General features: G+C 34.6%; 1 protein-coding gene across 1 annotated transcript in view; it reads right to left on the minus strand.

Moving 5' to 3' along the window:
- The window catches only part of GMDS (GDP-mannose 4,6-dehydratase), a 632,017-nt gene that overhangs the window by 484,114 nt on the left and 129,410 nt on the right, over positions 1-18,493 (minus strand). The window contains exon 4 of the mRNA XM_003927401.4: positions 16,808-16,917. Within this exon, the coding sequence (XP_003927450.1) occupies positions 16,808-16,917 (110 nt within the window). The remainder of the gene's footprint in view (positions 1-16,807; positions 16,918-18,493) is intronic.

Consider the following 18,493-nt stretch of genomic DNA (forward strand, 5'->3'; position numbering starts at 1 on the left):
ATGGAATCTGGATGGCTTTAAAATAATTCAATCTATGCTAGTTACAAATGCTGGAAGTCCTTTACTTGGGAATCCAAGGTTTAAATAAAATGACAGTTAAGAGGAAAAGTTTTATTATTATAAAGCATTTTTCTCTGACTTTTATAAACTCTACGAATCAACAGCAATCCCTTATTCAAGTAAAAAAAAATTAACAAAAAATGAACACTTTGAAAATTAAAACTTACCTATTTCTTTTCTGCTAGAGGATGAATTTGTGCTATGCTTGGGAAATTATACTACTACCTTTTAAAGATACATTTTTAAAATGTTTACTTTTTGTTCTTTAAAGTCATCATTGACATTTAACCACTATTTTTACATTATAATCTCAGTTAGCATACATTTAGTACAGCGGCCAATACTGGTCTATTATTATACAAATCAAATATGTGTTTTAAACTTAACTACTTCCCCAAACAGCTACTTCCCCTTCCCCACAAAAAAAGCATCAATTCGTTAAACAGAAATTTCTGGAAAGTTGTATTTGTATGAATTACAGTATTGAGAAGCTTAGTTTTCATACAATGTACGTACTCAATATAGTTAGGGAATGAAATAGATTTATTTGTCTTTTTCCCTAGTAAGCAATTTTAGGGCAAAAGAGATTCTACTATAATTGTAAATTTTTATAAATACCAAAGCTAAATGTAGAAAATTAACACTACCACCTAAATTTATTTACATGTCTCAGAATCATTTCATGGAAATTCATGTATATTTATTTACCTGTAAGAAAATTCACCAAATCAACTTATTCATTCAGATTTCTATTTTATAGAATTACTCACATACTAATTTTCTCTAGATATTACCCATAGTAATGGTATGACCAAAGGCTTATACAGCACTCATCTTTAATTTGTACTTTCTAACAAAATAGAGTATAATGCTTTTTCCATCCCAGAATTTCCACTATTCCACATTTTTTAAAAAGGTGTAAGCTAACTTTACATAAAGATTTTAAATATTTCTTGAGAGAACCATTATATGCTAAAATGTGACAACTGTTTCTTTTAAATTGATTTTTAAAAGAAACCGAACTTTTCATCCTTAAGTTTTATTAACACTGATGTTTTCATTAGATAGGACATGTAATTTATATTGATAAACACAATACCACTTCAAAAACAAATTGGACAATCATAAAATTTTGGGGTTCAAAGAGAATTGGAGAACATACAATACAACTCTTTCCTGTTTCCCAAAGCCTCACATCCTATTTTACAGATGGGGAATCTGAGGCCCAGAGAGGTTATATGTCTTGCTCACAAATTTGCTTTACATGATTATAAAAGTTCTGACAAGATTAATTCCTTTAATTTATCATCACAAAGAGAAAGTACCCTGTGCTCGTTAGAATTTAGAAGGTTTTATATTTCAATATACTTATCAAACATAAATCAATGAGGCTTAAATCACAGAATAATTACAATTAAAACTGGGTTAAAGAAATGTAAATAAACTGTCAATGTAGTGAAATTATCATTTCATGTGTCAATACTGTAGTTTTTTTTTTTTTTTGGATTTATTACAAATTCCTGAGATAAGTAACTTGTAAATTTTCAAAAGGTAGCCACATTTGTGTTCTTCTAATGCCCCATTTGTTGCAACAATTAATATTTTTAACATTATACTGATGTTTCAATAAGATATCTGTATATGCAACCAACTATTTTATTTTATAAAGCTCTATTAGAAAGGTCTAAAGTCACAATACAACTTAAATAAACTATAGATCATTCCATTAAAACTTACGCCTTTTTGACTAATACAAATGGAAGACTATTAATAAAAAGTAAATGACAGCAACAAAATCTATACCACTGACAAGTCAAGATATTACACATAGCACCAGATCATACAGCTAATGTTAAAAAAACTCAAATAAACATGTGATAGGGGCACTACACAAAATGTCATGTGCTAACATCTGGAATTAAGATTACTTACAATGGAGAAAATAAAACGTCCCCAAAAAGTGAAGGCAAGGATTAAATCTTGGCACTCTTTTTATAGATGTTTTACACATAGAAATATAATTCTTACAAAGAACTGATTTCACTAAAAGTTTACAATTGTACTAATATTTTCTGTAAGAATGCAAGAAAATGAGTAAGATTAGTCAAAACTTTATTAACTTCTATATTATGAAAGATAAAATTAATTGCAATTTTTCTATTAAACATTTCCCTATGGCCTGACATTACAGAGATTTCTTTAAAAAAAAAAAAAAAGGTAAGTATTTAAATGTCAAAAAACTTTTTTACTAAAAATGTTTTTACTGAAAGTACTCATGTTGTATGTAATTTATGTTACATTATAAAGAACAGTTTGTTACTGGCTAGCAACTAAAAATCTCTTGACAAGATAAGGGTTTTAACCAGGATGTTTCTGTTGTAGTTAAAGTACATCTTTTCCCAAGTGACATAACTACTAATTCTTTAATGAGTAGCATAGTAGAAAACACTTAAAAAAAAAAGAAAAGATGAAATTCCAGTAAAGCTTTTCAGAAGAAAAACCTCTAGAAAAAGGGAGGACAAGCTAATGTTTCACATATTCAAAATCTAGTAATTGTTTTATGGATTAGTCTCTGGATTCTGTGCCAACAAAGTTGCACCACCAAGACTCATTATCATATAAGATGGTTCAACCTGATAAGTGGAATCCCCAGTAAGAAACTGAGAAAAAGAGAAGAACACCTCCCACAAAATGAGAGAAAGTATATCAAATCTATCTGAAATCATTCCTCAAGAAATACAAACTAAGAGCAATACATTTATGAACTTATGTGTTTATCTAAAATAAAGACGCAACCTGTTAAAAAAAAAAAAGGGGGGGGGGATTAAATTTAGGGCCAAAATTAAACTTCAGGGTGTTTACATTACATAAATTTTTCCACTACTATTAACACTTCATAAAAAACAATGGCCACATGAGGAAATATACTTTTCGATTACATGCTATCATCGATCAATTTAAATAAATTAAAAAGTATCTGTATATATTTAAATATATTACATCAGATAAAAGAAAGTACAATTTGTATATAAAGAAAAATCTAACTATCAAAAGCACAAAACTTCGGTAATATAATCTCAATAGTATGTGCTCTAGTTTATTATCAACAGGAATGCTATTTAATTAACTATGTGAAAGTTAATATAATTAAGAAAGACAAATAAGGCAAGTATTAATTATTAGAAATTTTTGAAATATCTAAGATTTTATAAAATAGTCATGTAAACAAATGTAAAGCTCTCATAAATTAAAATTGGTTATAAAATGCCAATAAAACATTGAAATCCCCTATAATTCATACAAAAATTGGTTTTACAGTTTTAAAAGGGCATCAAAAACTATAAAGTATATCCTTTTTAAAAGCCCATTTAAAAGGTTATAAGCAAATTGAGAAAAATATTATTAATTAACCAACATTTAATTATTCATGCAAAATATTTATAAAATATTCAAGGAAAATAAACGTTCTAGTGCCAATATGAAGAAAATTAATATACTGTTTTTTTTAAAAAGTTTTAAAACAATATTCTCCAGTTAGTAAGGAACACAAATCACTTAGATTTGCCTGCTTGAGACACAGTTCTTTTGAAACCAAGCAATTGAAGGAAATGGTGTTGCAATACTGTCCTTTTAATGAAAACCGTGGCAGTGAAAAGGTCACATAAATAATCTGCACAATCCTATTCCATTAAGAAAGTCACAGTCTAACTCTAATGACTGCCAAAGATGGGCTAAAAGTGTAAAAGAAAACGTACACGGTCACCTGCAAAACATATTATATTCTGATTAAAAGTTGTTTTTGAATAGCCTTTTAATCTAAAACCCCTAAACAAAATATATTTGATATCTCAAAAATGACTTATAAGGAAATGTTTATGTAACTAATGAAATCATCTTACACTGGTTTTAAGAAATATATGATAATGAAAGTTCAAACTTATAAAATTCCCTTTAATTAATTAAAGATTTGCAAATCACAGAATTATGTGTTTGTTTAGAGATCAGAATTTTCTCTGTTCTTGTTTTCAAACCACTTATACTACTAAAAACATTAAGGTAACAGACGATATCTATGCATACAAATTAAAGTTAACACAGTAAAATGCTTAACAGAAAAACTATATATATCCTTTTTCTGCTGATATGACAGAATATAACCAATTAATCATTAATAAGTAACAAGCAGCAGCCAGAATATGTTTTATGCTTTATTAAAACAACATTGAGGCCCATTACAGTACACAGCAAATGATGCTGGAAACCACCTTATACCCTTGCAAACCACATTCCCTTCTAACCTCATTTGGTGAGAGCAGCTAGAGGGTGAATGGCAATATACTCTCAAGTAAGCTTTTATTAAGTATGAGAAATAAATTATATTAAGTGTTATTTTTTGAACTCAGAAATGAGGGAAGGGGTTGTTAAGATATCAAATTTACTAAGAAAATAATTATGTGAGAAATAAGTTGCTGTCACAAGAGAGACTTGCCAGATATTGCTTTTAAGCACGTTGTTATACACACCTTTAGAATAAATTTTGTGACACAGAGATTAGTCTGTGGTACTAAAATGCCTGAGAGTAGACCAGAAAAAAAAAAAATAGAGGGTAGGAGAAATGTTTTCCTAAACAATGTTAGCACTGCTCTAGTGGTATTAAGAAGCTCTTATTCCGTTGGTAATTACTAAGGTACTGACGTGATGGGATTGTTAAGGACATGTTACAAATTGCTTTTCTGTAACTCACTTCCGAACCTCAGTTTCTACTAAACATGATTCTACTTCATTAGATCCTCATGACTGTGATCTCACCAAATACAATTCTAAAACTTGAAAATTACCTTGGAAATTTGTTAGAAGCCACAGAAAGGTCCTCAGAAGCACACACATATTAAATATTAATTATAATGACGACTGTCATCTTTTATAGTGATTATATCATTATTTAGGAATGCTAATTAAGACATAAAATGACTTGGTAATAGCAAATGCATTAAGAAATATATTTGTACTTGTGCACTTAACAGCAAATCCAATGTGGGGACTGAACCATAATCGACTACAGTTCTATTTTCTAAAATGTTGACATCTGAGCAAATGTTCCCATGGAATGTTTGCCTGATTCGTGGACTGACATTTCCTCTTTGTAACTTGCTTAACTAAAAAGGAGACATGCAGGCCAAACTCCACAGTGCCCGAGGCAGCAGGCTATTGCCTGCCGCTGCAACTTGTGCGTGGTTTCTCTTTTACTTCCCTCTTGCCCTACCGCCCCTCAGCCCTTCACTGTCTCTTTATTTTGACATGCATATTATCTTAGCTGATTTCAATCATCTTACAGGAGTGGATGACATACCTTAAAAGATTAAGCTTTCCCACCTGGGATTTGTCCAGAAATTCAGTGTATTATAGCTTCTCAGAGACTTCTTCGTTCTCCTATACTCTTGTGTTATCAATAGTAACTTTCTTTCTTATTTTATGTTTAAGTATGGGACACAGGCAGCTACGCTGATGGAGTCAGTTTGTACTGTCACTCATCTTTCATTATAACTTCAAGGTTCACTCCCTTTGTCTAATTCTTTGCTGCCATCTATGTGTATAAAAGAGCACAACATTCTTAAACACACCAGAAACTTCCTATGATTCAAAAACAATCATGTCTCTAATCCAGAGGGATGAAGAAGGAAGCTTTAGGAATAATTTGCTTCCCTACTCAAACGTAAAAGCTTCTTATCAGGAGTTTCCATTTCTTTCTCTGTAAAGCAAATTTATAAAACTGAAAAACAACCTGAAGGTACATTATTTACCATAATAGTATTGAAAACAACCAATAGATTTTTTCCATTATTGCTGTTGGTAAATTTTAGTTAATTTGGCAGATTTGATGAACTTATGCTTGAAAAAGAAAAGGCAACAAACATAAGTTGAAATTTTGTCACTTAAGTAAATAATTCCAGTAAGATAAATTAATTTTTGCTAAATTACTATCTAAATACCTTGCCAAATGATAGAATGAAATGATCACTACACCAAAACACTTTCATAATATTTAACATAAAGCAAATGAAAAGCAAACAGATAAAAAATTATTTACTCACATTATTTAAACAACCAATAACTCAAATATTGTAACATAATAAACAAATAAACTTTGTCAAATATTCAAACACTTCTTCTCTAGGGAAGATGGAAAAATCTATCAGACCATACTAAAGAACCTCTCAGCCTCCCCTTTAGGACTGACCATGCTGGCTTGAATTGTCCTAAGATATGTTAGTGTCAAACAAACAAAAAGAAAGGCACTCTAGTGTGAGCCATATGGGAATGTTAAAAAAAACAAACAAACAAAGACCCTGCCCCCTACACCACTTAACAATTAATCCATGCAGTCAAGGTAAAGACTGGCTATTTACCATCAATACTAACAATGTGGGTTGACAGTCTTGAAGAATGTCCCTAAAATGTTTATTTTGTCATTACCACTAATTTCTAAAAGAGCTTACTGTTACATATTTTAAAAATTAAAACCTGGCACCAGTGAAATATATGAAATGGGAGTAGAAATGAAACTCAGGAAAAGGTGTTTTTTTTTTTTTTTCTTTTTTACCCTGATATATCAAACAACATAAGAGAGTTCAAAACTGCTACCTCTTCTCTATTAACTCTCATTTAAAATAACTGCGTAACTGCTATCAACACAATATTCCTTTTCTCTGGTAAACATTTCATTTTAATTATCAACACAAGTTGAGCTAATCTTTCAGGATGCAATATTTTCTAAAGAATTAGTCTTCTAATGATAAACAACACAGTTTTAACATGCCAACCCAACATTTCATGCATGGTTTTTTATAAATAAAGCAAATTTAAATATGTTGTAGATTACATTTTAAATTAACATTTCCAAACTATGAAAATATTATGTAATTTTTTAAAAAGTAAAAGTAATACCTACTAATCACTCATCTTTGATGTTAGACATTTCTCAAAAAATAGAAACCTGATACCTTAAAACAATTTTCATATGATTTATTTCTTGTTGGCACAGGTAAGGTATCCAATTAATGATTTACAGTAGAAAATAGCAGAAAAAATTCTTATGAATTAAATTTTTTGAACTAGAAAAGGTTTCATTTTATTTTACTGTACCAACTTTAAGGATCCAACTTTAACAAAGCAAATTTTATAAACTCTACCTATATGTAAGGATAAAGTAGAAATCATATTTAATCTTAAGATTTGTGTATTTTAAAAGAGGAATTAAGTTTAATTTTTTAAATATACATACAAATTTTGAGGTGAGGCAGACACATTATGGTATTAAACAAAGTATCATGTATGTCTTCATCTTAATTTATGTAAATTATGTACTGTAAACTAATTAAGAATTTGGCCGGGCATGATGGCTCACACCTATAATCCCAGCACTCTGGGAGGCCGAGGCAGGCAGATCACCTGAGGTCAGGAGTTTGTGACCAGCCTGGCCAACATAGTGAAACCCTGTCTCTACTAAAAATATAAAAATTAGCCATGCATGGTGGTGGGCACCTGTAATCCTAGCTACAAAGGGAGAATTGCTTGAAACAGGAGACAGAGGTTGCAGTGAGCCAACACGGTACCACTGCACTCTGCACTCCAGCTTGGGCAACAGAGTGAGACTCCGTGTCCCCGCAAAAAAAGGAAAAATCCTAAAAACAGTTTCCATTCATCATTAAAAATCCAAAGTGAAAGTTTTACTCACAATATATTTACTAGCTTACTGTTCACCCCCCATTTTTATAAGTAGCATCTAGAAATTAATATTATGGTAAACATGTACATTTAGCTATTTGCATTAATTTTAGCTTAATATATTAAACAATAGCTGCAATACTAAAATAATGCTGCTTTGGATTTTATTTAGTAAACACACCACTATTTATAAATACATTAAGGGTGAAAAACCCAACAAGCATACCTTTGTGTGGTCTACTAATTAATTATAAGCAAAATTCCAAACATTATTAGCTGTTATCAAAATTACAATACCACCTAGATCTAATAAAACAGAACAATCTGTTTGAACAGGAAGAGGAGAACTTTCATAGAGTGTTCTCTCTCATATAAATTCTTAATGGACTATAAAGGACTTTTTAAGTGGTTTTAGATTTGAATTCAATTGCTCAAATCTACAACAGGCTTCCAAGAAGAATTTGAGCCAGATGACACACAGGCACCCACTAACATCATACACTCCTGCCTACTCTGATGAATACAAAGTCAAAAATGCTCAGCTTCTTCCTAAGAACCATGGGAATACACCAGGCATATTTACAATCGTGGCGTTTATTCACTCTAAACATAAACATGAAATTATATAATGAAAAAGGTTTTGTATTGCAATTTTGCCCTGTAACAAACTAAAGTGGTTACGAACTGTATCAAATATCATGGGGACTGTGTCCACACAGGTAAAGGGAAAACAGGACTGATCAGAAAGAAAAGGGAGCTTGTAGAACAAAAGCAAATAAAACTGTAACATTATTTGAACATACAGGTTTGTTCCATCCATACTATCTATCCAGAGATTAAAAGCATCTAGTCTTTGATCCAAGTACCTACTCACTTTACCTGTAAGACAGCTAATTCTTCTAGAAACAAAATGCACCATAGTATATATGGATATTAGGTCTAAATGCAAACACACCTTATCAATACTCAGGCTTTCAAAGTTGTACTCACTGCTCTTTAACAAGTAAAGCATTCTGTTCATAAGGAATCTTTATTATTTGAATATTCATAATTTGCTAACAAACTAGAGTGATTTTGTGTTGCTCTAAGTTCAATTAAGAATGAAATATGGCCGGGCGCGGTGGCTCAAGCCTGTAATCCCAGCACTTTGGGAGGCCGAGGCGGGTGGATCACGAGGTCAAGAGATCGAGACCATCCTGGTCAACATGGTGAAACCCCGTCTCTACTAAAAATACAAAAAAATTAGCTGGGCATGGCGGCGCGTGCCTGTAATCCCAGCTACTCAGGAGGCTGAGGCAGGAGAATTGCCTGAGCCCAGGAGGCGGAGATTGTGGTGAGCCGAGATCGCACCATTGCACTCCAGCCTGGGTAACAAGAGCGAAACTCCGTCTCAAAAAAAAAAAGAATGAAATATGACAAAATAACAATGAATTTTAAAAGGCTATATAGATTCATAGATCTACTAAGCAAAATAACTTATCTTCAGAGACCCAATGTGGAGTTACACTTTGTGTATACTAATACATGGACAAAAATGTATTTTCAGTGCTAAAGCAGAAAAATTTATTTTTAAATCTTAGAAAATAGGTTAATTCACATTATACTTATATAACTGACCTGACAATTTCATTTAAAAATAAATGTATGCATAGGAACAAGGTGCTCATTCTAACAATGTCTTCAATAAGAAATTGTAGCAAATATTATTCATATCTCACAGCTTTTAGGGAAACTAACTTACAAACTACCATGATAAGGTATTCAAAATTTAAAATTTCATATTGAATTAAATTGTACTACTCTAACCAAAGAGATGATCATTCCTGATGAGTTAGTACCATGGATTTCTGTTTTCCTTATATATTAATGTTAGTATCACTGATGTGCTAACATTACACCTGGCATTGTTGAATTTGGGAATCTTCTAGCTATTCAAATATTCTTTCATATGGTATTAATTATAACTGGTTCCCTCCAGCAAGGGAAGAACAATGTTTTTAACTCAAACCTACTGCACCAAAACTTCATTTCACTGTAGTAAACAGTGAGAATGACAAGAGAGGTCAAACTGAGAGCATCAGAGTCCTGTGGTATCTTCCCCTCATAGCTCAATGACACAGCCCACCTAGGTCTTCTTATTTAGTAGTGTGACAGGAAGAGAGAGGGGCATCAGATCTGCGGTTGCAGCTAGGTAGCGTGTGGCTGCTTATCAATTGCAAGTCCAGGTGAGCACTTGTGAAATAAGCACTTGGCTGGCTCTTTGCCAAAATCTCTGCCACTTTAGAATTCTACAGCCCATCTATTAAACAACAAAGGATCCAAAACTTCACTTTCTGCTTTAGGATATGTCAAAGCGAGTTAACATTTTGGTGGCAGGAAATATAGTCACTTGAATGGGGAAGACTTTCTTGCAACCATTTCGAACAGCAGCTAAGGCAAATGACAATCCTCTGTCCCAGGCAGAAACAGCAAGGACTGACATATTAATCATGTAACCTTAGCCCATCCATTTCTCTGGATAATTTGCCTCAAGTGAGACTACATTGTAAGCAGGCAGCACATTGGAATTGAAGTAAAGGAGGACACTAGTAGTTAATGAGCATTTCCTTCCCCCGTGCCCACTGCATTCATTGCTTGCCTCCTTCATCAGGACTTGGGGTGGTAAGGGACCAATCCCAGGAGAGATATCATTGCAGAAAGGATGGTCAGGGGGCTTTACTGAGAAGCTTATTCTCAAGTTCAGGTGTAGTTAAAGGAATGAGACAAGTAGACATCTAGGAGAAAAGAGTTATAGTCAAGTCCACGTACATAGGCCCACAGGTAAAATCATGTCTTAAGTAAACACAGCCTAAGGGAGGTGCTTGCTGCATGGATGAGAAAACAGAGGCACAAAAAGGCTGAGAGCCCTCTCAGAGTCTCACAGTAAGCAGGATTTTAAGGCACAGACCCAGGGTCTGGAGTGGACCTGGATATGAAATTTTAGAGTGTGCCCCAGGAATTGTGATGTATAACCGATTTGAAACCCTGCCTGGACCACAATTTCTTGTGAGAACATTCCCCCTTCTGCCCCATGGCAATCATCTATTCCAGTCATGGTCATAACGCCTCCCCACTGCATCCTCTGGGCACAGGGCCTGGTAAAGGGCCAATGGCTGTATTCACACACGTTCACTTACTGAACACCAGAATATGCAATTGTATGGGCTGTAGGCCAGGCCCTCACCCATGTTTAAGGATGTTCTAACAGTTTCTCTTTCCTTCTAACAGCAATAGCTATGCTCCCTGCCCACTCCCTACTTTCCTGCTCTACTCACACCTCCCTGTCAGGTTCCCCAGGGTCCAAAATAAATAAATGAATGAATTGAGTAAGAACACAGAAGAACAGTCCATCTCTACTGTTTGCTCTGGGTTTTTAATAGGCTACCCCCATCCTTACTGTAATTACACAGTAAAGGGCCATGCTGTTGCAATTTTGTTTTGTTCTATAATTGGGTTAGTCAGGCACTAACCAGATGTTCAACCGTAGACTCCCTCACTTCCCTAACTGCCCTTCCCCACCATAATGCAATTCTCCAAGTGTATGTGTTCACCCACCGCCCCCCACCCCCAATTAAAACAGCCCCAAAAGGTGCAGGCTTCCTGGGGATGAATATAGGGGTCAGCTACTAAGGTATGAATTTCAACTCTCAAAACCACCAGGAAAATGTCACTGGAGATGACAATTCTTTAGCTTGGGTAGTAAGTTGCTTAGGCCTTTTCCCAGGGGCCATAGATTTAATTCCCATGACAATTTTTATTCCCAACTCCATTCCTTTAACTAGCTTTTCTGTCTCACCCCTCCTCGATTCTAACTTCGTGCCAGGTCACTATTGCACTAGCTCCTTGACTCCCAATCAACTCTGCTTCCTGACTGGTGTCCCAAGCTTGAAGTCTCACATGGAGGAGTGTTTAGACTCAACTCCTTGGGGCTTCCACAGTCAGAATCTGCTAACTCGTCCCGCACAACTGTGTGAAAAAAAATCTCAGCTCCTGCCACTCAATAGTGCCCTGGTTTACCTCCCAGGCACTCATGCCTCTTAGCTGTCCTGAAACAAAATTAAACAAATAACTTACATAGAGACTCGAAAAGGAAAGTAATACAGATAATTAAAGGGTTAGAAAAAGAGTAGAAAGTACGGAATTATTCAATCTGAGTAACAGAAAGTGAAAGAAAGACACTCATATCTAACAGAAAGAATTTTAAAATCCTCTCAAAACTAAAAGGAAGACTAAGTGACTTTCTGTCTCCACTAAAGACACATTCCACGATGGAATAATTGTCATTTCTTTGAGAAAAATCAAGGCAATTCCAACATGGCATTGTGAGACAAAAGAAAAAAAAGCACTGCACTATGTTCACTGTAGAGAGATCTCACCAACACCACTACTTCGAAAATCACGTTAAGGTTATTAAAGATGCTGCAAGAAATGGGGGACAAATTGAAAATCAGGACAGCAATGAATGTTAAACAATTAAGAAACTCTATTACTTACACAGCAAAAAATTATACAAACCAACCAACCACACAACCACAACAAAAAAGCAGTTTCCTAAAACGTTTTCTCCATCAAATGGGCAAGACTACACATTGGATAATTTGTTCCTACTTGGATGATGTCATCATGCTAGGTTTAACTTCTTTTAATAACTAGTACATTTCAGTCATCTCTCACTTTCTCCCACATAAGATCAAACCAGCCTTTCAATGACCTACTTCATGAGTCATAATTTTTCTGTTTATGATTCAGAAAAATGTCTTCAGTCAGTATTTCCCAGACTGTTGTGGGTTTATTCCAAGAACCAATTTCATCTTCATTGGTTTCCTACAGGAAACCAGACCAACTTCCTATTATTTTATTTTCCTTACTTTTAGCATACCATAGCCCACATCAAATTAACTGGAAGTGAGAGTGAGAGGAGACTTTATTCTGTACAAACAGAAGCCAAAACAAACAATACCCAGTCTAGAAGTCACAGATTCAAACTTAAATGCAAATATGTGCTAATATTAGAATCTTTTTTCAAAACGACACCAAACCAAATCACAAGAAGTTTATTTTAATTAATCTTATGGCAAATATTACACTGTTAGAAATAACTTTTTGTCTAAATATATCTATAAATACAATAAATTCTACAAAGCTGATTAATATAGATAAATTAACTATAAGAAATAAAATATGCATTTTTCCATCCTAATTCCTTCCCTAACAAGCTGCTAGGAAAAAAAAAAAGCAAACAACTGCAACCCACCATGGAGAGCCTTGAAGAGGCTGAGGGAACACAGTAGAATGCCAACAGCAGCCTAGCAGGAGAGCAGTCTGTGATCACAGGGCGCCATCATCCCAGCCCCCTCTGGCCATGACTAAGCGTGTCCTTAGACCACAGCATCAACAGTGGTATGGAACAAGGAATTTTGAAGGACATCCTAAGAGGACCTTGTACTCATACTAAGTATTTGAGAAGTATTTATTATCTCAGACTATGTACTGTTCAGAAAAAGAGGTTTTTGAATATCAAGAACTTTGGTATAAACATATATCAGAGTCTCTCCATTCTTATTATTTCTGGCTGCAGATGTAGTTTTGGGCTTTAAAAGCTCACTGAATCATTAACTGGTAAGTAATAGGATTATTTTACATCAAACTCAAAAATCGATACATTAAAGGAGAAGGTTTAAGAAGAATGCATTTAAGGTACATATTCTATATGGATAAACCAAGAAACCTGAAACACTGGAACAAAGGTTCTCAAAGGATGGTTCCCAGACCAGAGGGACAGCATCATCTGGACACATCCTAAAAATGCAAGTTCTAAGACTCCATCCTCAAACTAAGGAATCAGGGATTCTGAAGAGAGGCCTAGCAACCCACATATGATGCTACAAGCTGTATCTATCATATTCTCTCCTGTCCCTCTACATAAAAATTTCTGGGAAAAAAGATGCATTCAATTTGCATTTCCCTTATAACCTCTCAACTTCTAAACCCCTTGCACTCTGGCTAAGTTCTTCTATCAGGTCCCTAAAATGTTCCTTTCAAAAGTCACAAATCCTCACTAGCCTAACCGGCAAGGCCAATGACTGTTCCTGGTCTTCATGGTCGTAGCCTTAACCCCTCTTGCTTACACTGACCTAATTTCTTGACTGCCATGGCACAATCCCACCCTCTGCCTCTTCCACTCCTGTCATCAGCTCTACTCATCCTCTTCCCACCCTCTCACTATAGGCAAGTTTCCAAGATTCAATCTTCAGTCCTTTATCTACCTTTCCTCAGTTACTACCTGGAGTCTTTAGGACCTCAAGAGTTGAATATATACCTCTATACCCTAGATCTCTCTCAAAACTCATAGCATAGTTTAAGCTACCTTATAACCTGCTTCCCTTGAATGTCCTTCAAGTAATGCCAGTAAAATGTTTCCAAAAGGGAGCTTCTTTCTCCAATCCCACTCCCACAATTCCTCCTTGAATGTCGGTTTCTACTACTGGCACCATTGACCCTCTGGTTCCCTGGGCACTGGAGCCCTGGGTTTCCCTTTTCTCTAGTGACCACGTCAGTGCACAGATGAGTCAGCCCCACCTGGCATCCTGTTTCATTCCTCACCCCCATCCCCATTTCTAGTTACACCATCCTCATCCAGCAACTTCCTAGCTCTTCTTAAGTCCTACCTCTAGACTCTTACCTCTAAAAGTCATCACTGAATATATCTCTCCCACTGTTCAAAACATAGGGAGGCTGCCCAGGCACAGTCCAGTTTCCTACCTGGCCTTATCTCACATTTCTCCTCATATTGGTTCTGCTCAGCTTATCTAGAATGCTCATGATGCTGCAAACATGTCCCAACTTTTTCACTTCTCTTTGCTTTAAATTATTATCACCATTTCAATTACTAGTTTCCCACCATGTCTGTAACTGACCTCTCTATACCTCAACACTAAAGCCAGTGTCAATTCCACCTTGCACTATCCATAATACCCTCAGACGAAGTACTCTCTTAATCTACTCTAAAGAATCAGACATTTGTGCAAATCACCCCTACTAAAGTTGAAACCCCCACAGCAGAAGTGTATCTGACACATCTTTTTGCCCTCCACTGTACCAGGCATGATACCCTGCATGAGGTATGTACTCAATAAATATTTGTTGGAAGATTAAATGACCTTACAAACCAAAATTCTCACTTAAGAGTACTATTTCTGTCCATTAACCAACCTTTAAGAAAAGCAGCCAAATACAATAAAAACAGATAAACTTCACATGAGTTGCAACATAGAGGGGATCAACTCCATCTTCTATGCTTTCTATTATTTATAGTACAACTACACCAGAATGACAACAAAACACTATCATGCTCACTACAACTAAGAAAACCAACTATGTAATATTTCCAAATTATAAATATGTTTTGGAGACAGGAAAGAATCAGCCCATTTAATATTAAAATGACAAGGGGAAGGCTTTCTATAAATAAATCTTTATAAAAATTTTCTGCATCTTCCATTACAATTTATAGCTCCTAGAAGTGATCAACTATCTACGATTACAAAGGAAACTTCTTAATCTAAAGAAAACTGAATAACAGAATGTTCATTCCAAAACATTCTGTTTTGTCTGGAAGATACTCTCATGGCTGTCCAGGAAGGTCAAGAAGCTGCCAGATGAATTAGAATGTGGAATGTGGAAGATAGACTGACTGCTTCAATTAGGGAAAAATAAAGTCTTCATTCCTGGAATGGTAAAGAGTCACCGCTTCTCCATAGGAAAGAAGGGATGTAATTTCTCAAGCACAATATGCATAAAAGACTTTTCAAAATGAAAAAACACATGGAGAATCATTTGGAAAAATAGCTCTGCTCTAACTTAAACACCTTGGTACCTTTCACAGACTTTGGTGAAAGTCCGGATATAGAACAGAATCATCACAGATTAAGAAAAAAAAAGTTTTTTCATAGACATCACAGGCAGGTCTTTATTCATCAATATGTAGTCATCCTTCGAGGTTAATGTTTTAAAGAGATATGTATAATGAAGACTGACATTCAGTTATAAGATTGAGTTTATTGCTATGTTCCTCTCACTATGTTCTCCACCTGGTTTCATTTTATTTCTTCCCTAAACAAGCAAAAGTACGTAGAATAGGTATTTAGCTTCCATTATATGCAAACTTAGGAATACAGAAAAATAGCAAATCATCTAAAAAAAAACTTTCTGAAATAAGACTCCTTATAACTTAACAGTTACTTGCTTTTATTTCTAAAGTCCACTAACCATCCTGACTGAGTAAGTATCTAAATAGAACTTGTATCATTCGTGACTTCAGATTTCACTCATTCATGTGAGCAGGAGGCCACAGCAACAAAAACTTGAATTAAGCAGATCACTAGAACACTAAGGATGGGCCTGTGATGTTTACTATGATTCCTTCTCAGAAATGAAAATAGAGGCAAAAATCCACATTAAGTATACCACATTGAGGAGGAGAGAGACTAAAAAGCTTTCTTCCAATGATTTTTACTATTCACAATTTAAAAAGTTAATTCAGCTAATTTTAACATATTATTGGGACTCAAAAATATTCCCTCAGCCAGTAATTTAGCTACTACCAAAAATTAATATTAACACAAAGGTTTTACTAATTAGTTACATCTTCCAATATTTTAACAAAACATTTAATTCACAATCTGTTATTTGAAATGGCAAAAAACACATCCATGGGGTTCATGACTATAAGGAACAACCCAAAATTAACAAATCATGCTATTTCAGCATTAGTGGTAGGATTTTATTATATTGTCCAATAACAGACAAGAGACTTTTAAAAAATCTGTAAGTACTTCAATTAGTATTAATACTCAAACTAACACTGATTATTCAACTTGAAGACAACCAGTGGTTATACTACTGCACTGAGAAGCAACAGACACAAGTAAAATACAGAATGCCACAAGAACACAGCCAGAGAAATCATAACGAAAATGCTTACTTTGACGTGGCTCTGGGCTCCAAGGTTGTAGATCTCTGTGGGCTTTACTTCATTAATGATCTTCACAAGGCAGGTACTGTCAGTGAGATCACCATAGTGCAACTTCATGTCTTTAGGATACAAAAACATACCATTAGATAGAGAAAAACAACATAAGCTCAACTTTTTAAAATATCAAAATTGAAATGCATATTTTGAAAGTCTAAAAACAAGGGTCAAAATTGAAGTGTTGTGCTGATGGTTCTGGAGCAGAATAGAACTGTAATATTTAATTACCTAAGTAACAGAAAGATAGCTACATATTACCTATGTCTGTAAAAGATTTTGGTGATAAACTCAGACAAACTTTCTTTTAAAGCATAGTATCATGAACATGTTATACAATAATATATCTTAGGGCTCCAGGTGGTTGTAAAATGTGTTCTATAAGAATGAGATTCAGAAAAAGAAAACCTTGTAATAACATGTATACCATCTAAACAAATCTATAATACTGATGATGATAAAGACAGCTCTGTGTTCTTTAGATATTTTTATCTAGCGGTTTTTAAATACCTTATAAATATCAATCCTTAAACCCAGCATGAATGCCTGATGTAGGGACATCATTGATAAAAGGACAAAGTCTATTTGAACTCCTCAATCTAAACAGATCCTTACACTGACTTCATTAGTATAAAAATTTGACACATGTGGATGGGTGATTTACTAACTTGATCTTTTCATTATTTTTACATAATGTTGATCTATATCTAGATCCAATGGCAGGACCATTCCAAACTTTGCACAAAAATAACGATTTTCAAAGACAATGTACTTAATGACTTAAAGCCTTTTCTGTAAAAAAAAACTGCATCATCTTCCTAATGCTATCACTATCTATAGGAATAACCCAAACCTTTAAATATTCAGGGGTTGAGGGGTGAATACAAAACCACATATGGTTTACAATACAACTGTATTGTTCTTACTGGCTGGAAAAACTGGCCACATGATGCAGGCTGAACTTGGGAGTTAAAATCCCTGTGTCCTGGTGCCAGCTCTGCCTTCTTCATAGTGTGCAACCTTGGAAAATTCATAACCCCCCTGTCTCCATTTCATCAACTATAAAATGGTCTCTAGGTCTCCTTATCCACCTCAGGAGCTGCCCTAAGCTCAAACGAGAAAACGCTCTGCCTGGGCTATATAAACTGTACAGCTACGTACAGACAAATTAACAAAAACAAAACAATTGCAAAAACTGACAATAATCAGTAATTTAAAACAGTTTTGATTGCCACTTATTGTGGGCCTATCTTCACAAATTATTTTAAAAAAATTAAATGTACAAAGATTGTTTTAATTGATTAAATTAGACCAAATATAAAAAGCAGGTTGGTGCACTGTCAGTATGGAACTGCTCTTACTTGAGGGGATAGGGACACCTGCAGAGGGGTGATCTAAGGCATGCCCTTCCTTGGTCTCTCCAAGCCACCTACTCCATAGCCTTCTAACAGCCAAACCATGATGAGACTATGGCCTAGGGCATTGAGCAGCGAAAGTTTTCAAAATACGCAAATCATATTCAGTGTAGTAATTCATGGGTAAATAATTGTGACTTGTTGGGCTCTGGCAAAAATGACATTTGAAAACACCTTATCTAAACATAGGAACATCTGAAAACACCTTATAGAAAAAGATTCTAGA

This window comes from Saimiri boliviensis, chromosome 4 (genome assembly GCF_048565385.1).
Source record: "Saimiri boliviensis isolate mSaiBol1 chromosome 4, mSaiBol1.pri, whole genome shotgun sequence".
Taxonomy (NCBI): Eukaryota; Metazoa; Chordata; class Mammalia; order Primates; family Cebidae; genus Saimiri; species Saimiri boliviensis.